Source organism: Micromys minutus, assembly GCF_963924665.1.
Source record: "Micromys minutus genome assembly, chromosome: 4".
NCBI lineage: Eukaryota > Metazoa > Chordata > Mammalia > Rodentia > Muridae > Micromys > Micromys minutus.
This window is the reverse complement of record NC_137973.1, coordinates 5,418,314-5,439,256: the sequence shown is the minus strand read 5'-3', so window position 1 is coordinate 5,439,256 and position 20,943 is coordinate 5,418,314. Positions and strand designations below refer to the sequence as shown.

The 20,943-nt window shown below is 37.5% G+C and overlaps 1 protein-coding gene across 1 annotated transcript in view; it reads right to left on the bottom strand.

Moving 5' to 3' along the window:
- Nucleotides 1-2,536: 2,536 nt before the first annotated feature.
- Nucleotides 2,537-20,943, bottom strand: part of MLF1 (myeloid leukemia factor 1) — a 32,397-nt gene continuing 13,990 nt past the window's right edge. The window contains exons 2-8 of the mRNA XM_080915297.1: nucleotides 16,959-17,103; nucleotides 11,446-11,490; nucleotides 9,720-9,803; nucleotides 8,497-8,625; nucleotides 6,847-7,006; nucleotides 4,418-4,529; nucleotides 2,537-2,842 (exon numbers count right to left, since the gene is read on the bottom strand). Of these exons, the coding sequence (XP_080771423.1) occupies nucleotides 2,737-2,842; nucleotides 4,418-4,529; nucleotides 6,847-7,006; nucleotides 8,497-8,625; nucleotides 9,720-9,803; nucleotides 11,446-11,490; nucleotides 16,959-17,103 (781 nt within the window). The 3' untranslated portion in view covers nucleotides 2,537-2,736. The remainder of the gene's footprint in view (nucleotides 2,843-4,417; nucleotides 4,530-6,846; nucleotides 7,007-8,496; nucleotides 8,626-9,719; nucleotides 9,804-11,445; nucleotides 11,491-16,958; nucleotides 17,104-20,943) is intronic.

Genomic DNA, 20,943 nt, shown 5'->3' with positions numbered 1-20,943 from the left:
TGGAGAGGGGGATCAGAAGGGAGTGCACTGCTGTGAAGGCAAGTGGAGGGGGAGGTGGGAGTGGGGTGGGGTAAAGGGATAATATCTCAAATCATCTAATAAATCTATTATCATCTAATAAATAAATAAATAGAGAAGTTTGCATATCCTGAAGTTGAAGGAACTAAATGCTGGCAGCAAATCTACATGCCTCTGTAATGCAATGCGGCTGTTTCAGGCCTTCATTGGTTTTAAACATCTCTGGCGTACAGCAAGTAGAAAAGAGCTGGGTTCTAGAGTCCAGTGAATCACCCAGGTTCTAAGTGGGAAAAAAATCCGTTTTCCCACCTGTGAAATGGGGGTCTTGGGATTTATGTTTTACAATCTATGGCAATGCATAACCTCTACCTGTCCACAAGAGTTACAACTGCATTTCACAGACATTTCAAATTAAGGGCCCATCAACTGCATTTCACAGACATTTCAAATTAAGGGCCCATCAACTGCATTTCACAGACATTTCAAATTAAGGGCCCATCAACTGCATTTCACAGACATTTCAAATTAAGGGCCCATGTGCACATGGCCACATGGAGTAACTAATTTATCCCCCCCCATAGATAATTGTATTTACATTAAAAAATTTCTGATATAAGGCCCAGACTGTCCTTCATTTATGCTGTTGTTCAGACATCCTTCAGTGTTGTGGTTCCCCAGCCTAAGCCTCCATACTGGTGGGGTCAAGGCCATTCAACAGCATGCCTAGCTCCCAACTGTTTGTTAATATAATAAACACTTTAATAAATATAATAGGCTTCAGAATTTCAAAAAACTGATACGTGCTCAATTAACTTTAGTTATTAAGTGAATAAACATACTTTAAAAGATTTTAATGACCTATTAATGACATAATACAAAATTCAGAAAAAATAACCAGAATGTACCGTAATTAGCTAGTGAAGTGTGAATGTGGTTTTACTCCTTAGGAAAGACTGAGGCTTACAGAACAATGCTGAATTTTTTTCTTGATAAAAATTATGAAAGAACCTCTCTATATTCTTATAAACTCTATCCCCAACTTGTGTAAAGATAGGTTAGTACTTGAATTCCAGAGGGAAAGGCTAGCTGAATTCTTAAATGGTATGACCAAAGGAAGAGCAACTGAGGTAACAGCACCTTGCTCAGGACTACACATCTAATGAATTTTGAGAAAATCGATTACTCTAGTTTTCAAAACAGAAACTGTACTTTTTTTTAGTGTATAAGGCGTCTCTAAGCATCGACAAGACAGAAATAGGCAACATTAAAAGTTTTAAAAGGAAGGATATATAAATTATAATAAATTATGAGTGTGATATGGAACAAACCCTATGTTTTATGCAGAAATTATAAAATCCATATACATTAGCAATTTAAAATATTCTTTTGAAAAGAAACTGATCATTCCTGATTTTTTCAAGGTAATTTCCTCTAAAATACTAATAGTGTATATGTATTTATGTATAAATAATTTATTTTTGAGATAGGGTCTTTTACCTATCTAAGACCTCAAAGTCACCGCAATTCTCTTGCCTCGCCTTCTAGGAAATCTGGATCAGAGGTGTGAGCTACCATGCCTGGATCATTAATATAGCTTTATTATTTTAAGGTTTTAAGCTAGTTAATTATATAGCACATTATAAAACTTGAGAAATACTATCCTTCGAGACACTGGATATATTTTGTTTTAATGTCTTACTTTTCTGTACTAACTCAGTGATAGAACCAGGTCAGAACTGTTGGGGACTGGTTCTAATGCTATGTCTAAATTCATCTCCCAAATCACACAGAAATCTGTATGTCCAAACGCTGAGGGTCCCTGTCCCTAACTGGTTCTGGATTAATCAGTACAGTCAATGGCCAGTGGCTGGGCAGGATGAAAGAGGCGGGGCTTCTAGGAGTCCAGGAGAAGGCATGCAGGAGGAAAGATGGCCCAGGCCATGGCAGGAAAGGAGTGCAATCAGAATGAGTCAGGAAAGCGGCCCAGGCACCACTCTCCCAACTGGATCTTGGGTAGCAGAGATAAAATATAGATTTAGAAAGCCTTAACTCAGGAATACTGGAGGGGAGTGTATGCTAGCTGTGGGGAGGTTTAGAAGTATCCAGTCATTGAGCTAGTAAGGCATATTAAAAATAATGTCGTGTGTGTGTGTGTGTGTGTGTGTGTGTGTGTGTTTGTGTGTGTGTCTGTGTGTTTGTGTCTGTGTGTGTGTGTGTGTGTGTGTGTGTGTGTATCTGTGTCCATTTGTGAATCCAGAGCTCTTGGGCAGCTGCAGGAAGCTCAGAGCAGTTTAACAATTCACCGCTACACAGAACCATCACCATGGTAAGTATGTGAGGGTTTATGCATTTACACTATGGATAAATGTATTATACCTATTATTAAAATGTATACTTTAATTGAGTCAGTTTTATTTATATATTGTCATAGCAGAATAATTGAGAAAGTGAAATGAGCGTGTGTGTTTTAAAGTGAGTTCATCTTAAAGATTTTATATAGATGGTTAACCAATTTAGCCACATTGTTGAACATCAAAATTTTATTCCTAAAGTACGAACAATGTAAAGCTAAAACTTACAAGAACATTCAGATTCGGAAGAAAGTTTCGAAATTCACCACTAATTTAACAACAGGAGATTGGTCTTTTGTGTAGTAGCCAGCACCATGCCATGGCTTTGTTAAAATAACCAACTAAACAAAATGAAATGCACGGCTATTTATTTTTTGGTGATTTTCACAGGTGATCCTTTGACATTGAGTTTGTCCACAAAAATGTTTGATCTTCTTCCACTCTCAATGGCCGAATTTCGATGAATTTTCTCTCTAAGAAATATACATATGACTATTAATACCATTAAGCTAAAAGCCACTGTAATCTAGAGTTTTATCTTTAAAAATCCTTAATAACTGGAGCAACATATAAGAACGTAGAGCTATCTTACCTAAGGTTTACTGAATCACTTGCATCTTAAAGTGTTGTCAAAATTGTAGTCATAAGCAACATTTATATTTAATTCAGCTCCTGAGTTGTGCCACCCAAGTGTCAAAGGGAATCAATAGTCACGCATATCTAATAGTTAACATGCTGGCCAGCACACGCTATCACATGGTAAGTCACTTCTGAAAATTCTACTGGATAGAACTACCATGAGGCTGATGGCCACAGGTTTACAGAGCATCAGAAACAAACATACTTTCTCTACCCCGCACCCAGATTTTGTGTTTAAACTTTAAACAATGTTTCAATGCAAGACAAATATTACCAAAAAGATAGAGGCAAGTTTTAAAGTGTTTTTATAGAAAGTATTCAGGCTCTAAATTTCTAAACGAGTACTTGGATGCCAGCTCATGGAATTCCATAAAAAGCTTCTCAACTATTTGATGTCCATGAGTCTAGCACTGGTTCCTGAGGCCTTCTTCAACCCTGCACCCTCTTGGAGCCTAGACTGGATTTCTGTTTCAAGAAACTGCAAGTTTCTCCTAAGAACTTGGGAGTCAAGTCATGGTTCCCAAGAATTAATAACTTCAGAATATGTACTATGTAAAAGCTATACATCTTAATATGTGGTTTCAACAAAATTTTTCTAGTTATTCCAAAAGCAACTTCAAAAATAAAAATTTTTTATAAAATTTATCTAAAATATCTAATATATATGAAATATCACCTTAAATACTTTCCCAATACTATTTCATATTATGAAAGTATTTAAAATTCATTTATAATTAAATACTGAATTTTGACTTGGTACAAAAGTTAAGTTTTTAGAATACAAACCTTTCCCTTACACTGTCTATATAGATATCCAAGCCTTGTGTGAAATGGACAACTTTGAACATTTACATTAGGAGCTGCTTTACAATATAAATCACAGTATGTAAAATTTCCTTAGAGTTGTTGTCTAATTTTTCCTGATGATTCAGTACAGTTCTAAAATCCTATTTTTTGGTTTTCAGAGACAAATTTTGACTTGTATTGACCACACAGATTCAATATAAAGTTTCTTTTTTCATAAAAGATAAATCTTGGATATCCTTAAGAACTTAATAAGAGGCAAAGTTATACAACTTACTGTATTTGTGTATGAGGATGAGAGTGCATGTGTGTGGAGAGGTTCACGTTGGTGTGTATGTGCATTTATATAGGTCATATCATTTTTGGTCACCATAGTTTAGGGTTTGACTCAAGGTAAGCTGGTGTCTGTCTGTCTCTTCTTCCTCAGTGTTGGGATTACAGCTGCATGTTACTATGTCAGGCTACTTGTAACTTACTATTTAAGTTTTGAGAATTAAACATAGTGATTACATGGCAAAACCTCTACTGAATGAGCTATCTCCACAACCTAATCTCCATAACTTGTAAATCTCTTTAAAAGCACTGTTTTTAGAACGAGCCTTTACCTCCTTTTGAGTTCCCGAGACCCTGGGTGCTCATGACCCACGCTTCGCATTCCAATAGGCTTGTACTTCAGAACTTCATTTTGCCACTCATCATCAAAAGCATGAGCGTCACCTACATTCGATATCGAAATAAAGGGAATGAGTATGTAGGTCTCTTCTGTCAGTATTGCTTTAGGTCATCGTACACTTCATGACGTCTAACCCTACAACAGAGGCAGAAGCCTCTGCAACATTTCCCTTGTATTCACTATCTGCTTACTGACAATATGACTCTTCACGTATCTTCTTGGCTATCCTTATTATCCTATATGGGCTAGATGACTCAAGTATATCAATTATGAAATCTTTTCAATGGCCTCATAATGACTATAATGTTTTGAATCATTTCACCATGACCATAATGTTCCCATGTTCTTAGACACTCCTTCTGTAGCTTGCATTTTTATTCAGTGCTTCATGTTCCTAACGACTTCTTAAGCTTGGTGTCTGTTTCCTAACAATTTATGATGTCATGAGGTAGGTACACTAACCTCCATAAAAACAACACATAGATGCCTTTTAGATTACCTTTATAAAGATATCTTAAATTTGATTTTTTCCAACATATTGAATATTGATCATTACAAAATACTTAGTATCTCCATACATGTATGTATGTATGTATGTATGTATGTATGTATGTATATTGTGCTTTAATTATATGTGCATGTGTGAATGAGCACATGTGTTAGTGCCCTTGGAGGCCAGAGGCCTCTCCCTGGAGCTGTAGCTAAAAGTACTTGTAAGCCACTTGATGATGCATCCCACACAGGTTGGCCCTGGAACCCTGACTAGGGCCTGCAAGGGAATAAAGAAATGATAAATAGACACACATAAAGAAAGCTGGGATCAGATGGGGTGTAAGCACTCTGTTGAGTAGCACCAACCGCCAGACGACAACCTAGAACGTCACTGCTTTTACTGACGTGGGAGGGGTTAGGTAGTATCCACAAGAGGTGTCTGCAGACAAGCCGTCTAAATCTTTAAAAACATCCAGGAGGAGGAGGAGGCTGATGCTGCTAGCTTTTGTACACACTGTAAAGATGCACACTTGGACTTGAGGAAGAAGGCTTTGCCAGTCTCTCATCCGTCTGAGGCCTTGGTCCTGGTCAAGGCTGTACCCACACCAATGCTGTGCACTCACTTAGGGCCTCCCTCTCCTCACTACATCCTGACAGTGGACTGAACCAGGGTCCTCTGTAAGAGCAGCATGTAAGTAGTCTTAATGTCTAACCCATAACTCTAGGCCACTCAGTACAAGTTTTAGTAAGATCACAATGCTTATCATAAAGAAAGCTCAAGTATTTGGCCTTTCTCTTATATATAACAAAAAACACTTTGCTACAGTTATTATTTCTGTGTGTGTGTTTGTGTGTTTTCGCCTGTACACTTTGCAGCCATGGAGGTTAGACAACAGCTTCTAAGAGTAGATTCCCTCCTCTGCCATGTAGGACCTTGAGGGTTAAACTTGAGCTGTAAGATTTGGTAATAAGTTCCACCTAACAAGCCCAGAAGAGTAATTTTTATGTAATTCAAATATAATTTCCTTTTCTGAATGAAACATTAATCTAAGCTCTTGACTATGCTAAAACATTATTCAAAGTACTTTCTGAAAATTTAAGATAAATGTACTGACATTTCAATATAATTCTATTTTAATTAAGGCATAAAAGCTTGATTAATGCTTATTTAGGAAAAAAACACTTTGTCAATAGTGTTAGTAATTTTAATATAGTTTAAAATCTAATGAGAAAAGCTAGGCACTAGAATGGCTTAAACGCATTATAAATAAATATGTCTAGGAAACAAAGATTTGCTTAGTATCATGTATGCTGTCTCATACGCACTAGAAACTAAGATTATTTGTCCAAACTCTAGAAGCTATGGTCTGTTTACCCTGGAACCTTTAGGTAACCATTCGGAATACTTGTGAACATTAGGTTTGCACGTACAATGGTAGATAAGCTGAGCACAGACGAACCACATAGATGTTTACACACTCACAAAACTATTCAAGAGAAATTCATCAAAGCGTGAGTGGTACCTCGGATCAAAGTTATGATTGGCTTTTATTTGTTCCTTTAAGCTTTTCAAGTACGCTTCTTGACAATCAAAAAATTTAAAAAGCCCATTTTGCCTACTGTTATTACTAAAAGAGAAAACATCAAAATCTTTCATCTTATAAGAAAACTGATATCTCACATTAACAACTTGTAATTTTTTAAAAAATGTAAATTAGATGATAGAACAATTGAATAATTTTGATAAAAATTTCCTACACACTGTTTATCTTAATAAAAATTAAAATTCATGAAGTTCTAGAAATGCAGCTGCTATTTTAACTGTTGACAAGCACTTGTGCGTGTGTGTGCGCGCGCGCAGTGACTTACTTTCGTTCATATTGATGAACTCTTGATTGACCTCTTCATCTCCAGTTTTGTTGTTCTTTGACTTCCTAATGACATGAGCCCGGTCGTGGATGTGGTGACCAATAGCCATTCGTTCTAGGCCACTGTCAGAGTCTCTCATTGCCTTCCTGGTTTCTTTCACCTTTGAAGAGACAGTGAAAGCTATTTAACTAATACTTAAGGATGTCAGAATGGGTCCCGTCCTGTGTTCTTCAGGGTCTGTTTATGAAGTAAGGCAGTGGATTTGCTGCTGCAATGCCCATTATCTTGTATAATTAATAAAATGAGGATCAGGAGGGAGTGCACCTTCGTCAATGCAAATGGAGGGGGAGGGGGATGGGAGCAGGGCAGGGTAAAGGGGTAACATCTCAAATGTAAATACAGATTATCTAATAAACAAAAGAGAGAGAAAAAAATGAGTAACTATACTCAGTTCTCATATCAACATGGTATGGTAAAAAAAAAAAAAAAACAGTTTACCTTTTCCAAGTCATAATAAAATATTAAAACAATGTTATACAAAATTTGGTTACATAAATAAATCATAAAAAATAAGTTATATAAAATCTTCAAGGCTGGAGAGATGGCTCAATGGTTAAGAGCACTGACTGCTCTTCCACAGGTCCTGAGTTCAATTCCCAGCAACCACATGGTGGCTCACAACCATCTGTCATGGGATCAGATGCCCTCTTCTGGTGTCTGCAGACAGCTGCAGTGTACTCATAGATAATAAATAAATAAACCCTGAGAAAACAACAAGGCAATGGACAGAAGCTATTAGTGTAACTACTTACCCATTGCTTATGTGGAAGGGTTCAAGTCTCATGACTCCTAACTACCAACTCCACAGAAATTTAACTAGAATGTTTACACTAGCCAAAGATTATTAATATGATTTTCTGTATGACATCTATAATCATACTTTGTTTACTTTAAGACTTTGCTATGTTCAGCAAATGAAAATGGCAGTGAATCTGCTAAACAATGCAAAGAGATCGCTAACAGGTATGTCTGCATGTCAGAACTGAAATTCTGAATTACTTTATAGTCATTATTCAGTGATTCTAAAATCTTACTGCAACCTACAAGGTAATGGAAAAATGGGAATTTTCATATCAGTTTGTAGAAGCCAAGAATTTTCATTACTATGGGTCGTATTTAAAAACTTGTTTTTCCTCCCTGTCACTTAATTACCAGAAATAAGGACTGAGACTGATTATTGATAACTGCCTAGGCCATCCACTTCGGCTGGTTCTCTGACCTGCCATTATTATCCTTTGTATTCTAACCTTGGTTTAGCAGCACAGCCGGTTTCCTTTCCTTGTCTCCTGATGTCTAACTCCTCAGAGTTCTTGGGGCAAAGTCCCCCTTTAGTCTCTCCTGAGTTTAAGGTTTCCATAGTGATAAGTATCCTATCTCCTTGCCTCCTCCTGTCCGTCCCACTGTCAGACAATATAATTCTTCTATACTTCACTCAAACACTAAGAATGTTTAAAAAATCCTCAGTGCCAGACATGATAGTTCCTACCATTGATTGCAGACTTCCGAGACTGAAGCAGGACTGGGGTAGTTTGAGGCCCACTGGGGCTACCCAGTGAGACCATCTGAAAAACAACCGTAAGGAACACTTACTCCTCCTGGAACCCTACGGGTTTGAGTTGCGGCCTGGAAAACCTTTGGCGGTTCATCTCCTACTTTGGAATAGGTCATAACAGAGGAAGAACAAAACGAGTGCCCATTTGGATCCATTGAAAGTTGACCCTGGAGACAAAGGAAATTGCAAACTAAGATTCTAGTCAAATATGAAGATTGAATGCCAAGAAGCAACAATATTAGCTATATAGTTGATCCAAACAGAACCTGGCATCCTAATCTACTTCCATTTTTAGTGCTCATTTCTACTTCTCTAAAGAATAACAAGTGATTCGCTAGTCTGAGTCTGTGGCTTAGCTTTACATAAAGATGCCACAGTCCTTTAGGCAGAGGCTGTTTCTTTTTGTTCATTTATTTTATTGTATTTTACTTACACTCAAGATTTTATTCCCCTCCCGGTCCACCCTCCTGCTGTCCCACGTCCCATACCTCCTCCCACCACCCCATCTCCACGAGGATGTCCCCACCCCACCCTCCCACAAGCTATTTCCTGTAACAGCCTTGCCGACCAGGATCAAGCGAACTAGGCATGTATCAGGGGCTTTCATACCCTCTCTGGGTACCAGGTTGATAAACTGCAAAAACCATCACTAATGCCCTGGATCTTGGCATTGTTAAATGATCCATAGAATTCCAGTGGTTATTGGAATGAAACAGGTCACTTTCAGATCAAACCAAGTTACTTGTTTTGATCCTACTGTTATAAGCAGATCAGTAGAAGTATTAGTATTTGTTTAAAATATTCAGAGTGTATGAATCTAATCTAGCATACAAATCATTGTTTTCAGGTTTTTAATATTAAAATTCAGTTGCTAGCATCCCATGAGTTTTTGGAGAGGTAATAATAAAACATGTAAATTTATAGAAAATGTTCATTTGTAACAGACTCAGAAGAATGTATTGAGGCTGTAGTTTTTTTAAATTGCGGAAGTTAAGACTTAGAGGTTGTGAAATACAATTTTAAGTTTTCTATCGACTAAGAAAAGATCAGCAGGCTGACAGTATAATATCCTAATGTAATATAATCAACTTACACATCTGCTTCAGGGACAAACTACAAGTACTGTATGTATTAATCATGTAAGTTTTTTTTTTTTTTTTTTTTGCTATTTTAACTATGGTTAAAGATGTTTGAAAGTCACTATAACACAGGCGATCAATAACTAAAATAATGTTCTCTTCCATTTATCTTTAGTACTTACAAAGTTTCTTTGTAGCTCCTGCATACCGTTTCGCATGTTTACCATCATCCGATCCACTGCCTGAAAAGGGCTGACATCTGCATGCTACAGGATATTGGGAAGTATATTAATTACAGCAAAGATGTAAATAAGTCTTCCCCAAACAGATGAAAACGGTTCCCAACTTACTGTACGATAATCATGCAGTAATCAACTGGGGAAAATAATTTAAGGACTATATAATAAGAGTTGTTTGTTAAAGAAAGAGAAGCATATGCAAAATCTCAAATAGCCAACCTAAATTAGAGAATTGCATTGTGCACACATATACACATATTATACATAAGCACACACACATGTATCATTTCTCAGCTTTCTTAAACCAGACTTCTTTCTTCTCCATGCTTTGCTTATCTTTTTACTCATCCTTATGGTAAGAAGAGCCTTCTCTAGGGAGCAGGGACATGACTGGGACGGCACATACAACTCTTATAGGACCTGAGTTCAGCTCCGGAACCCAAGCAGCTCTCTACTGCCCTCTAACGCCGGCTCCCAAGTACCTGACACATTCTGGCCCTATGGGTACTGAATTCATGTGTACGACCCCCCATATAAACACATAAAAAAAAAGTCACCTCTGATTGATTTTCACCATTACACTCAAAAGTTTTGGGCTGTGGTTTGCATGGGCCATGGGTTTGCATGTTTGCATGGACCACAGTGGGAACTTGCTCATCACTAGTATCTTGGTGATATACTGCTTGCTTCCTCTCACTTGTCCTTCGGGAAGGAAATATGTTACATCGCAAACTTTAGAAATACCGGTAACTCAATTAGTACAAAAGAATGAAAAGACGCTTCGTGAGAATATAAATATTCTAAATTCACTGCATTCTAATCCTTGGATTACTCTTTAATATTAGAAACTAGTAAGGCAGATCAAAGTCGGAAAGTTGACAAGGTCTGCTAGAGAACAGCTATGCTTGTGAAGGAAGCAAGAAAAACCAAGAACTCCTTGGCAACCAAGTCGGAGAAGAGTTTCCCAGATACTGTGCGTTGTCACCTGATGGAGAGTTATCATGGGCATGTGGATACAATTTGGAGATTGATATCATACATTTTGATTAATTTACTATAACCATCTTGATAGAAGTGAAAAATTCTAAAAAAAGATATTTGCACCTCTCTCTGGATACTGAAGTAATGAAAAAATAGGGGTTTCCTCAGGAATTTCATGGTGAGAAAATAGAAAGTCTGAGGCCTGGCACTGGCTAGTGGAAAAAACGTGTCTCCCAGAAAAAGATATCCCATAATTACGGCAGCTTGTCAGACTCCTTGGCAGGAGAGGCTGGAGCTAATGGGAACACAGGCGGACTAGGACTGCCTACTCATACAAACAAAAGGGCCCTAAAGACGGAGTTGTGCCCCTCTCTGGATCTTTTGCTTCTTCCCAAATGTGGGGACATCAAACACATCTCTCTTTTTTCAGCTTTTCACTATTGTCTGTTCAACGGCCTGCTGAAGAAGTGGGTAAGCCTGGCTCGCTAGTGCTGTCAGGCCTAGGCTCTGAGGCTAACAACTCACTTTAGAGAACCCGTGCACTCAGGTACACGTGACGAACATTTCTAGTACAAAGCTTAAGAGCCATTATGGAAGTTAGTGAGATGCATGCAAACTCACTCTACTTGAGTTAATGAAAGTATCTGTTAAAAAAATGTAGCTAAAGTTATTTTCTCATGACACGAACCATTCCACCAGGCCTCCCAAAAGGCACAAGAGAAAAATTTGTTGTCTAAAAAAAAAAAAAAAAGAATAACAATAAATTTTAGTTGCATTTATTATATAGGCATAGCTAAAATATAAAAATGCACTGTTACTCAGAACATCATCGTTACAGACTTTAATAAACACACTCAATGTGTACTTTTAAATTACGTGTTATTACTTATTGTAGCATCTGCCTGGTCAGAAAATAAAGAATCCACAGTACTACTAAATATATGACTACTTAAATAAGGAAACTGGAAGAAAAAGTCTTTGCTATAGACCAAAACAAGCACTTCAGAACTAATTAAAACAAAGTATAATGACGAGGATTAATGCATTTTCTGTTGCCATTACATTTTTTAAGATCCACTACTCCTCCCATAGCCAATTAAAAACAATAATATTAAATTGCATTATTATCATTACCAAAGAGTAGATATTGTTTGGTTTCAATCTGGGACAAGGGACTGAGGTTTATATCAAAGCAGACCTGGCCTCCAGGTTCTCCTGGCATCCCTCAGTCCCTACCTGGCATACCCTGCCCCTACCCTAAACTTTCCAGCCCAGGGGCTGTCCTATCCGCAGAGGCTCTTCCCTATATAATCCAGACATTTTGGTCTCTCTGTCTTCTCTCTGCTTAATCAATCACCTTTTCTCTAATCCTCTTTTCCTTCCCTCCCAATTTCCCCATGGAGATTCCACTGGCCTCAATCCTTGGGGCCAGTGAACTTGCCTGAGAGCAGTGTCCCAATAAACCTGCCTTAGATATAATATAAGGTGGCTTGCTCAGTTCACCTGTGGACAAATAACCTATTAGATGGTGCCGAAACCCCCCAGGAGGAGTCGAGTCCACAGCTCAATGGCCCAGGACTTTGTATGTGGGGACCACTTCTGTCCGTTTGTCCTTCTATGCTGGATACAGGATTTCATGAGTACCCATCCCCAGCTAGCCTATTAGGGTCCAGGACCCTTCGGGCTCTCTCTGCTGAGTCTTTCCAGGACTTTTGTTGATTATGTCAGTGAATAAAGGACGCCGTAATTGTCCATGACCACTTCCTATTGACACTGGGGTGCAGCTTTGTGTGCGGTATGGTCATAAAGCTGGAATGCTACTTCCTGGAATGTCCAGGAAGGCTGTTTCACTGCTGTGCAGGTTCTGTGGGCCCATCTGCAGCTAGGAAAGAGTGTAGTAGAGCACCCGTAAGGAACTGTTTTGGAGCTTTTCTGGATGCAGGTTCTGAGAGAACACCTGGAGGCTAGAAGATAATAGTTTAGGGAGAAACCTTTTTTGGGGGGTGGGCGGGAAGTGCACATTTGAAACTCTTAGGACCATGGTGCTGGTAGGGAGTCCCAGGAGCAAGGAAAGGGAAACAGATCCAACCTCAGGAATGGGCAGCTGGGGAAGGAAACAGGCTGCTAACTGACAGTACTGATCTTGGGCCCACTGTCCTGTGAGAGGTGCATTCAAGTGGACTCCCTGAAGCTTACAAGAAGTAGAAATAAGAACTGTACTGGTGCATCCAACATGTTCCTGTTCTAAATACACATAATTTATAATTATTACTGTACAGATATTTAATTTGATGCCATCCCATTTGCCCAATTGGGCTTTTATTGAGCACTAGGCATATCTCAAGTGTTTAGTAGATATGGAGCCTGAGCAGAGGCACAAGGGAAGGACTAAACACAAGCCTTCACTCCCCAGATAAGGAAAGCACCCTCTCTCTCCCTCTCCCTCTCTCTCCCTCTCTCTCCCTCTATCTCTCTCCCCCCCCCTCTCTCTACCTCTCTCTCCTCTCTCTCCCTCTTCCTCTCTCTCTCTCTCTCCTCTCTCTCTCTCTCCCTCCCTCTCTCTCCCTCTCTTCTCTCTCTCTCTCCCTCTCCCTCTCTCTCCCTCTCCTCTCTCTCTCCCTCTCTCTCTCTCACACACACACAGAATTACCAGTCTACCAAACCTGAGAGAAATAAATGTCCGATGTTTAAGAGCCATTCAGCATAAAGTATTTTGTTATATCAGCCCAATTATACAGAAAAATAAGGGACCAGTAATTTTAGATTTAAATTTAAATGATGGCCTTGGACTTTCTGTTCAGAATCACCTTCCTACTTGACTTTAAGCATGACGTTTCTGCAAGTACATTTCTTTTATGCATTTTCCTCTTGATTTAAAGAAATTTTTGCAAGACAAATACTTTGAAGAATATTTATATGCAAATAGTTCAAAATAATGAATCTTGCTAACTACAGTTTCACAGAAGCGTTATCTATTTGGCTAAATATTTTTCATTCCACTTTCTGCTAAATATTTAGTGCTTTTAGTAAGTGTCTGTGAAAGTGACATTTATTTCTGTTCCAATTGGTGACCAATAAACTTCCAGCTGATTTGTATAAACATCTTCAAAACATTTCTAGCTGAATTATACACAAGTCTTATTTATATGCTTATAGGTAATAAGATTGTTTACTTCTTGCTTTTGTCATAAAGGCTAGAAGTGGCTTATTTATATATATAAATCCAAAGAGATATATGCTTGCTATAGTTACAAAAAGTATGATACAAAAATATTTTAATACTCAAATCATTTTCAGTTTTTATAATTAATGAGCTCTTGCACTGTCAATTTTTTCCTGGTGTTAATTTTTAACTTTTAAAAAAATTTTCAACTTTTAAGAAAATGAATTAAACTAAAAGTTGTATGTAATATGTATGTAACATTAATTTATAGTATTATAAATATAGCACTTATAAATGATATTATTTACTAATGAAAAGAAAAGTACCTTAAATGGGATTACTTATTTGAAATGGCGCATGTTTTTTATTAGGTTTTATGATGATCCAAACTATTTTGTTTTCTTTAAGTTTATTGCTTAGAAAATATAAAAATATTTTTCTAGAGTAATTTAGATTTCTTTGACTTGATTAACCATATTTACTGAATTCTAAATATATTTCAATTGCCAAGATACATTTTATAATGATAATTTTAATAATAATTCCTATGGATTTATTATTCTGTAATTGCTATTCCTGAGGCTGAATAAATAAAAGAGGTGAACCCAAAATATTTAACACACATATGTAAACTTCACCTTTTCTTTTATTGACTGTTTTTACCTCCCATCCTGATGAGAATAGGCAGTTATATCAGTTGTGGTAGTCTGAAACTGTGTGGCCCAGGGAATGGCACTACTAGAAAGTGTGGCTCTTTGGAGGCAGTGTGTCACTGGAAGTCTCCTGGCTGCCTTTAGGTCAAGATACAGAATTCTCAGGTCCTCCTCCAGCACTGAGTCAGCCTATATAACGCCATGCTTCCTACCATGATGATAACGGACTGAACCCCCAGCCCCAATTAAATACTGACCTTTATAATAGTTGCCTTAGTCATGGTGTCTGTTACAGCAGTAAAACCCTAACACAGAATTTGGTACCAGGGACTGTGGAATTGCTGTGATAGGCCTGACCATGCTTTTGTTTGTAGGAATGTAGATTTTGGAACTATGAATTTGGAGAGCAGTGTGGAATATTTTAAGTGTGGCTTAATGGGCCATCCTAGTGGAAATATTGACAACACTGGTGTTGAGGGTAATACTCTGGGGGCCTGGCTCAAAGAGTTTCAGAGGAGAGGAATTTTAGTCTGTTGCCTGGAGATCATTCTTATGTTTGGTGAAGAATGTGGCTGTTTGTTTTCGTTTTGTGTCTTTGACTGAAAAATCTACCTGATGCTAAGGTAAAAGAATTCAGATTAATTGCATTAACAAAGGAAGTCTCAGAAAAGCCCAACACAGACTCTGGTTTACTTTCATGAAGAGCATTCTGATCAAGTGTAGTGAGCTTAGAAGGTTCAAGTAATAAAGGGAAGTAAAACGGAGTTAGATCCTGTGTTAAAGAGTTAAGTGTAATTAAGGAAGTGGCGACGTTGGGGACAAGTTCCTACATAGCTAAGCTTACTATTTATGTTCTTGCAGCTGAGCAAGAGATAGTTGTATCATGTTAAGAGCTACGGTTACCTGGTTATTGTTTTTATTCGAACTCTAAATCTGGAATGAAATGCAATAGGGCCATGGAGCGTACACCTGTGACCCAGACCTTGAGGATGGAAGACACACACTTTTGATCCAGATCTGGAGGCATAGTGGCCGTGCAAAGCTTAGGTCCAGCATAGTGGTACTGCCTTTAATCCCAGCATTCAGGAGACAGTGGCATGAGATTTCTGAGTTTAAGGCCAGTCTACAGAACAAATTTCAGAACGGCCAAGCTTAGGCAATGGGGTTGCAAAACAGAAGCTGGTGGTGATGTGATAATATGATGAGGCAGGCGATGTTCTAGCCTCAGCAAGTAGCTTTAGAGTCAAGAATAGGAGGGCCTGTTGAGCAATTGATGCTGGTTAGCTGAGCTAAAACATTAGCAGTCATTAAGAGACCAACACCACTGAGTAAAATCTTGAGGGAAGTGTTTTGTGAGATCACAAAGGTATGTTCTAGAGATAATGCGTATTCTGTGACGTTGGAAGTATGTGATCTTTTTCACTTTGATTTATAGGGGATTACAGTTAAATGATTACATGAATCTCAGAAGAGACTCTGAAACTTGGACTTTTAACATTGTTGAGATTCCTATAGACTGTGAAACTTTTGAAGATGAAAAAAACATTTTGCATTATATGATGGGTAGGTGTGGACTCCATAGACTCATGTGTTTGAACAAGGCTACTGGCGCAGGGAGTGGCACTATTAGAAGTTGTAGCTTTATTAATATATGTGGCCTTGTTGGAAGAAATGGTTCACTCTGAGGGGAGTGGGTGTTGGGCTTTGAGGTCTTATGACTAAGCCCCTCACAGGGCGAAAGAGGGAGTCTGTCTGTCTTCGTGGCTGCCTGGGGAAGACAGTCTCCTTTCAGCTGCCTTGGATGTGTAGAACTCTCAGCTCCTTCTTCAGCACCATGTCTGCCTGGAGGCTGCTATGCTGATAATGAACTAAACCTCTGAAACTGTAAGCCAGCCCTCGTTAAATGTTTTCCTTTACAACAGTGTGTGCTTTCATAGCAGTAAAACCCTAACTAAGGTATAAGTCTTCTGAAATAAAATTTAATCTAAGTTTGAAGGTCTAGAGTGGTCCAATAATGATAAAACACCATACTAGATTTTTTTTTTAGTATTTAAACTGTAGAAGTATGTGGTACCAGGAGTCATCATTGGTTTTAGTTTAGTACATGAAAGAGAAGAAGTTATCAGGGAAGGAATATGTAAGAAACAATAGCTTAGTATAACTTACAGTTGTATAACCTTATGATCCTAAGTGTTTTAAGAGCACAGTGCAAGTCTATACCATTAACAACCCATTGTTCCAGGTTTTAGCTTTGGAAAATGCCTCCCCTTTTATATGACATTTCCATGACAGAACTGTTAGTTACACGCTACCAGTATGTAACTTAGAACATTTGTGTCACGTTTCTACAGAACTTTCTTGCTAGCTGTCTTTAAAATTACTTACAGTTAAGGAATCTTCACCATCATGTCCTCTACAATTATAGGTTCTTCCTCTACCATCAGAGATACTGAGCAAGTCTCTTCCAAGAGGTTCAGAGAAACTTCTCATCATGTTGCGCATACTTTCTCGGTGTGCAAGAAAAGAATCACTGTTGAAAATACAGATGAATAGAAAATTAAATGTTATCATTTTCGAAAACCTGGCATAGAAATACTATGAAGAAACTCCTGAGATAATATAATTGTTAAAAAAAGAAAATAAAACTTAGAAGAGACTATTTAATAAAAAACCTGGTATTTATAAATACAATTATAAATATAAATGAAATCTTATCCTATTTGCTATCCACTATATTTATTATACTAATGAAATATATTTTTATTTCATGAATAAATATGGTAAACATAAATTACCATATCATAAGTAGTTTAAGATGAGGAAAACTGAAACATATTTTTATCAGGTAAGACTACTCTGAGAAGTCTACAACATAATTCTATAACTGCAAAAGCATCAGGAAAACATTTCTATCAGGAAGACCATTTTGGGAAGTGTACACCATAAATTCTATAGGATTAATAAAGCCTCCTCCATGCTAAATGTGGGCACCAAAAAACCTAATAAAGTCTTTTAAAATTGAATGTGCACAAATATATTTGGAAAAAGGCTCTCTTAAAATAATCATACTTGTAGCTGGAGAGATAGCACAGTGGTTAAGAATGTCTGCTGCTCTTCTAGAGGAGTGGGGTTTGGCTTCCAGTACCCCCAGAAGGCTTATGCTTCTCATAAATACCTGCTTCTCACTGTATCTTCTGTCTTCTACAGGCTCCTGTACCACAGCCCTCTCTCACACATGCACAACACACACACTTAACAAAAAAAATAAACCCACTATTTTTAACTTTCCTGACAGAGTAGATCATTGACATACAGCATTGGGATCTATATTTATGTTTATGAATACCATGAAAGTACAGATTATATCTGAATAGTCAAAGCCAAAGCCACACATGACCTTGACAAGGCTAATTACTATTATTATTATTTCTTTGAGACATGGCTTTTTTGTGTAACTCTGGCTGTCCTGGAACTCAGAGATCTACCAGCCTCTGCCCCCTAAGCCCGTACCACCACGCCTGGCTGTCGACTAGAATTTTAAAGCTCACTAAATAACTCTGTAAATTGCCCCTGGTAATACAGCCATGTTCACAATATTAATTCACCCATATATCCTGTGGAAGGTCTTATAATGCCTTCTTCAGTTTCCTTCTTTACTGGTAAGAGGTGTTCACTGCAAAGGTCATTCCTTTCTTAGGTTTATTCCAAAGTCTTTTTTTTTTTTCTTTTTTCCCCCCATATAACTGTGAATATGATTGTTTTCCTAGTTCCTTTTTCTGCATGTTTCTTGTTTATATATACTTAAATTATTGATTTTATATGTTAGTTTGATGTCCAAATTGCTGAAAGTGTTTAGCATATCTAAGAGTTTCCTGGTAGAACTTTTATGGTCTTTTATTTAAAAGGTCACAAGAACATCAAGTTAGGATACTTTGACTTCTCCTATGTGTATCCATTTACAGGCTTTGCCTTAGTTAACACTTCACCAACCATATTGGGTAGGGGTAGAAGGGTAGATTTTTGTTTCATTCCTATCTTATTGGAAGTGGTTTGAGTTTGTCTCTGATGTTAGCTCACACGTTTCTCATATGTAACCTTTATTATGCTGATACATATTTCTTCCATTCCTAGTCTTCTTGGGGCTTTTATCATAAAGGGATGTTGTATTTTATCAAAAGCCTTTATTGTCTATACTGTAAAATGACCATGTGAATTCTTTCCTTCAGTCCCTTTATGTGACATATTTATGGCTTGCATTAGCCTGACCTACCATTGTATCTTAAGAATGAAGCCAACATGGTTATAATAAATGATCTTGAAATTCAGTTTGCAGACATTTTAGTGTTAAGTCCTGTGTTTATGTTCATCACACTGACATATTACTTTTTGTTGTGTCTTTATCTGGTTTAAAGGTTGACAGTTTCTTTCTGTCTTTATTCTATGAACAGTTTTGAGAAGTACTAGTGTTACTTGACCTTTATAAGTCTGGTAGACTTCAGTATTAAATTCACCTGGGTTCACACTATTTTAGATTGAAGATATTTTTTAATTACTACTTCAATCTATTTTGATAATTGTTATAGACCTGTTAAATTATATATCTCATATTAGTTTAACTTTAGTACATCAAATAATTTAAGAAATTAATCCACTTTATGTGATTTTTCTAACTTAGTGGAAATACATTCATTAAGGTATAATCTAACAGTCGATAATCTTCAGAATTTCATTGTTATCTGTTGTAATGTTTCTCTTTTCATCATTAACTTAGTGACTACTATTTTCTTTGGTTAGCTGGGCTAAGGGACTGCTGATCTTGTTCATCTCTTTTAAGTTTACTATCTTTTTAAAGAACTCAATCTTTCATTGATTCTTTATACTTTTTCATTTTTACTTTATTAATTTCTGCCATGTTTTTTTTTTTCTATCCACTAATTTGGGGTTTAGATTGTTTTTGTTCTTTCAAGGTCCTATAGTGTATCATTAAGGTACTTGACATTTTTTTCATGTAGGCATCTATATAAATTTCCCTCTCTAGCTGCTTTCTTTGCATTTAAGACATTGTATTCTTTCAGTTATAGGATTCCTTTTTTTCCCAATTTTATGGCATATTTTCTGTATTTACATTTCAAATGTAATAACCTTTCCCCCACTGCCTTCCCCTCCTTCTGCTCAACTTGCTTCCATGAAGGTGCTCCCTCTCCCAATCACCCTCTCCACCTCAGTGCCTTGATGTTGTTCTTCCCATAAGGTTGCAAACCTTTCAGCTCTTTCAGTCCTTTTTTCTAGCTTTTATTGGGGTCCCTGTGTTCAGTCTGTTTACCTGCAAGCATCCTCATCCGTATCTATGACTCTGCGAGAGCCTCTGAGGAGACATCCATATTTGGTTCCTGCCAGTAAACACTTCTTGGCACCAGCAATAGTGCTTGTGTTTGGTGGCTGTACATGGGGTGGCTCTCCAGGTGAGGCAGTCTCTGTAGATCTTTTCTTTAATCCCTGCTCCTCTATTTGACCTTGTATTTTCTCCCATTTTGTTCTCTCTTCTAAGACTGAGGAATCCACATTCTGGTCTTTCTTCTTTTTGAGCTTCATAAGTTCTGTGGTTTCTTGGGTATTTGGAGCTTTTTTTGTAGTGGAGGGGGGTAGTATCTGCTTATAAGGGAGTGCATACCATGAGTGCTCTTTTGTGACTGTTACATCACTCGGGATAACTTCAAGTTCCATCCATTTGCCTAGGAATTTCATGAACTCACTGTTTTTAATAGCTGAGTAGTACTCCATTGTGTATATGTACCACCATTTCTGTATTCATTCTTCTATTGAAGGACATCTGGGTTCTTTCCAGCTTCAGGTTATTATAGATAAAGCTGCTTTGAACATTGTTGATCATGTGTCCTTGTTAGATGTTGGAGCTACATTTAGGTATATCCCTAGGAGTGGTATAGCTGGGTCCTCAGATATTACTATGTCCAATTTTCTGAGGAATTGCCAGACTGATTTCAAAAGTGGTTGTACCAGTTTACAATCCCACCAACAATGGAGGAGTGTTCCTCTTTCTCTGCATCCTCCCCAGCATCTGCTGTCACCTGAAGTTTTGATTTTAGCCATTCTGATTGGTGTTAGGTGGAATCTTAGGGTTGTTTTTATTTTAATTTCCCTGATGACTAGGGATGTTGAACATTTTGTTAGGTGCATTTCGGCCATTTGATATTCCTCAGTTGAGAATTCTTTGTTTAGATCTGTACCACATTTTTAAAATAGGATTATTTGATTCTGTAGAGTCTAACTTCTTGAGTTCTTTGTATATATTGGATACTAGCCCTCTATTAGATGTAGAATTGGTAAAGATCTTTTCCTAATTTGTTGGTTG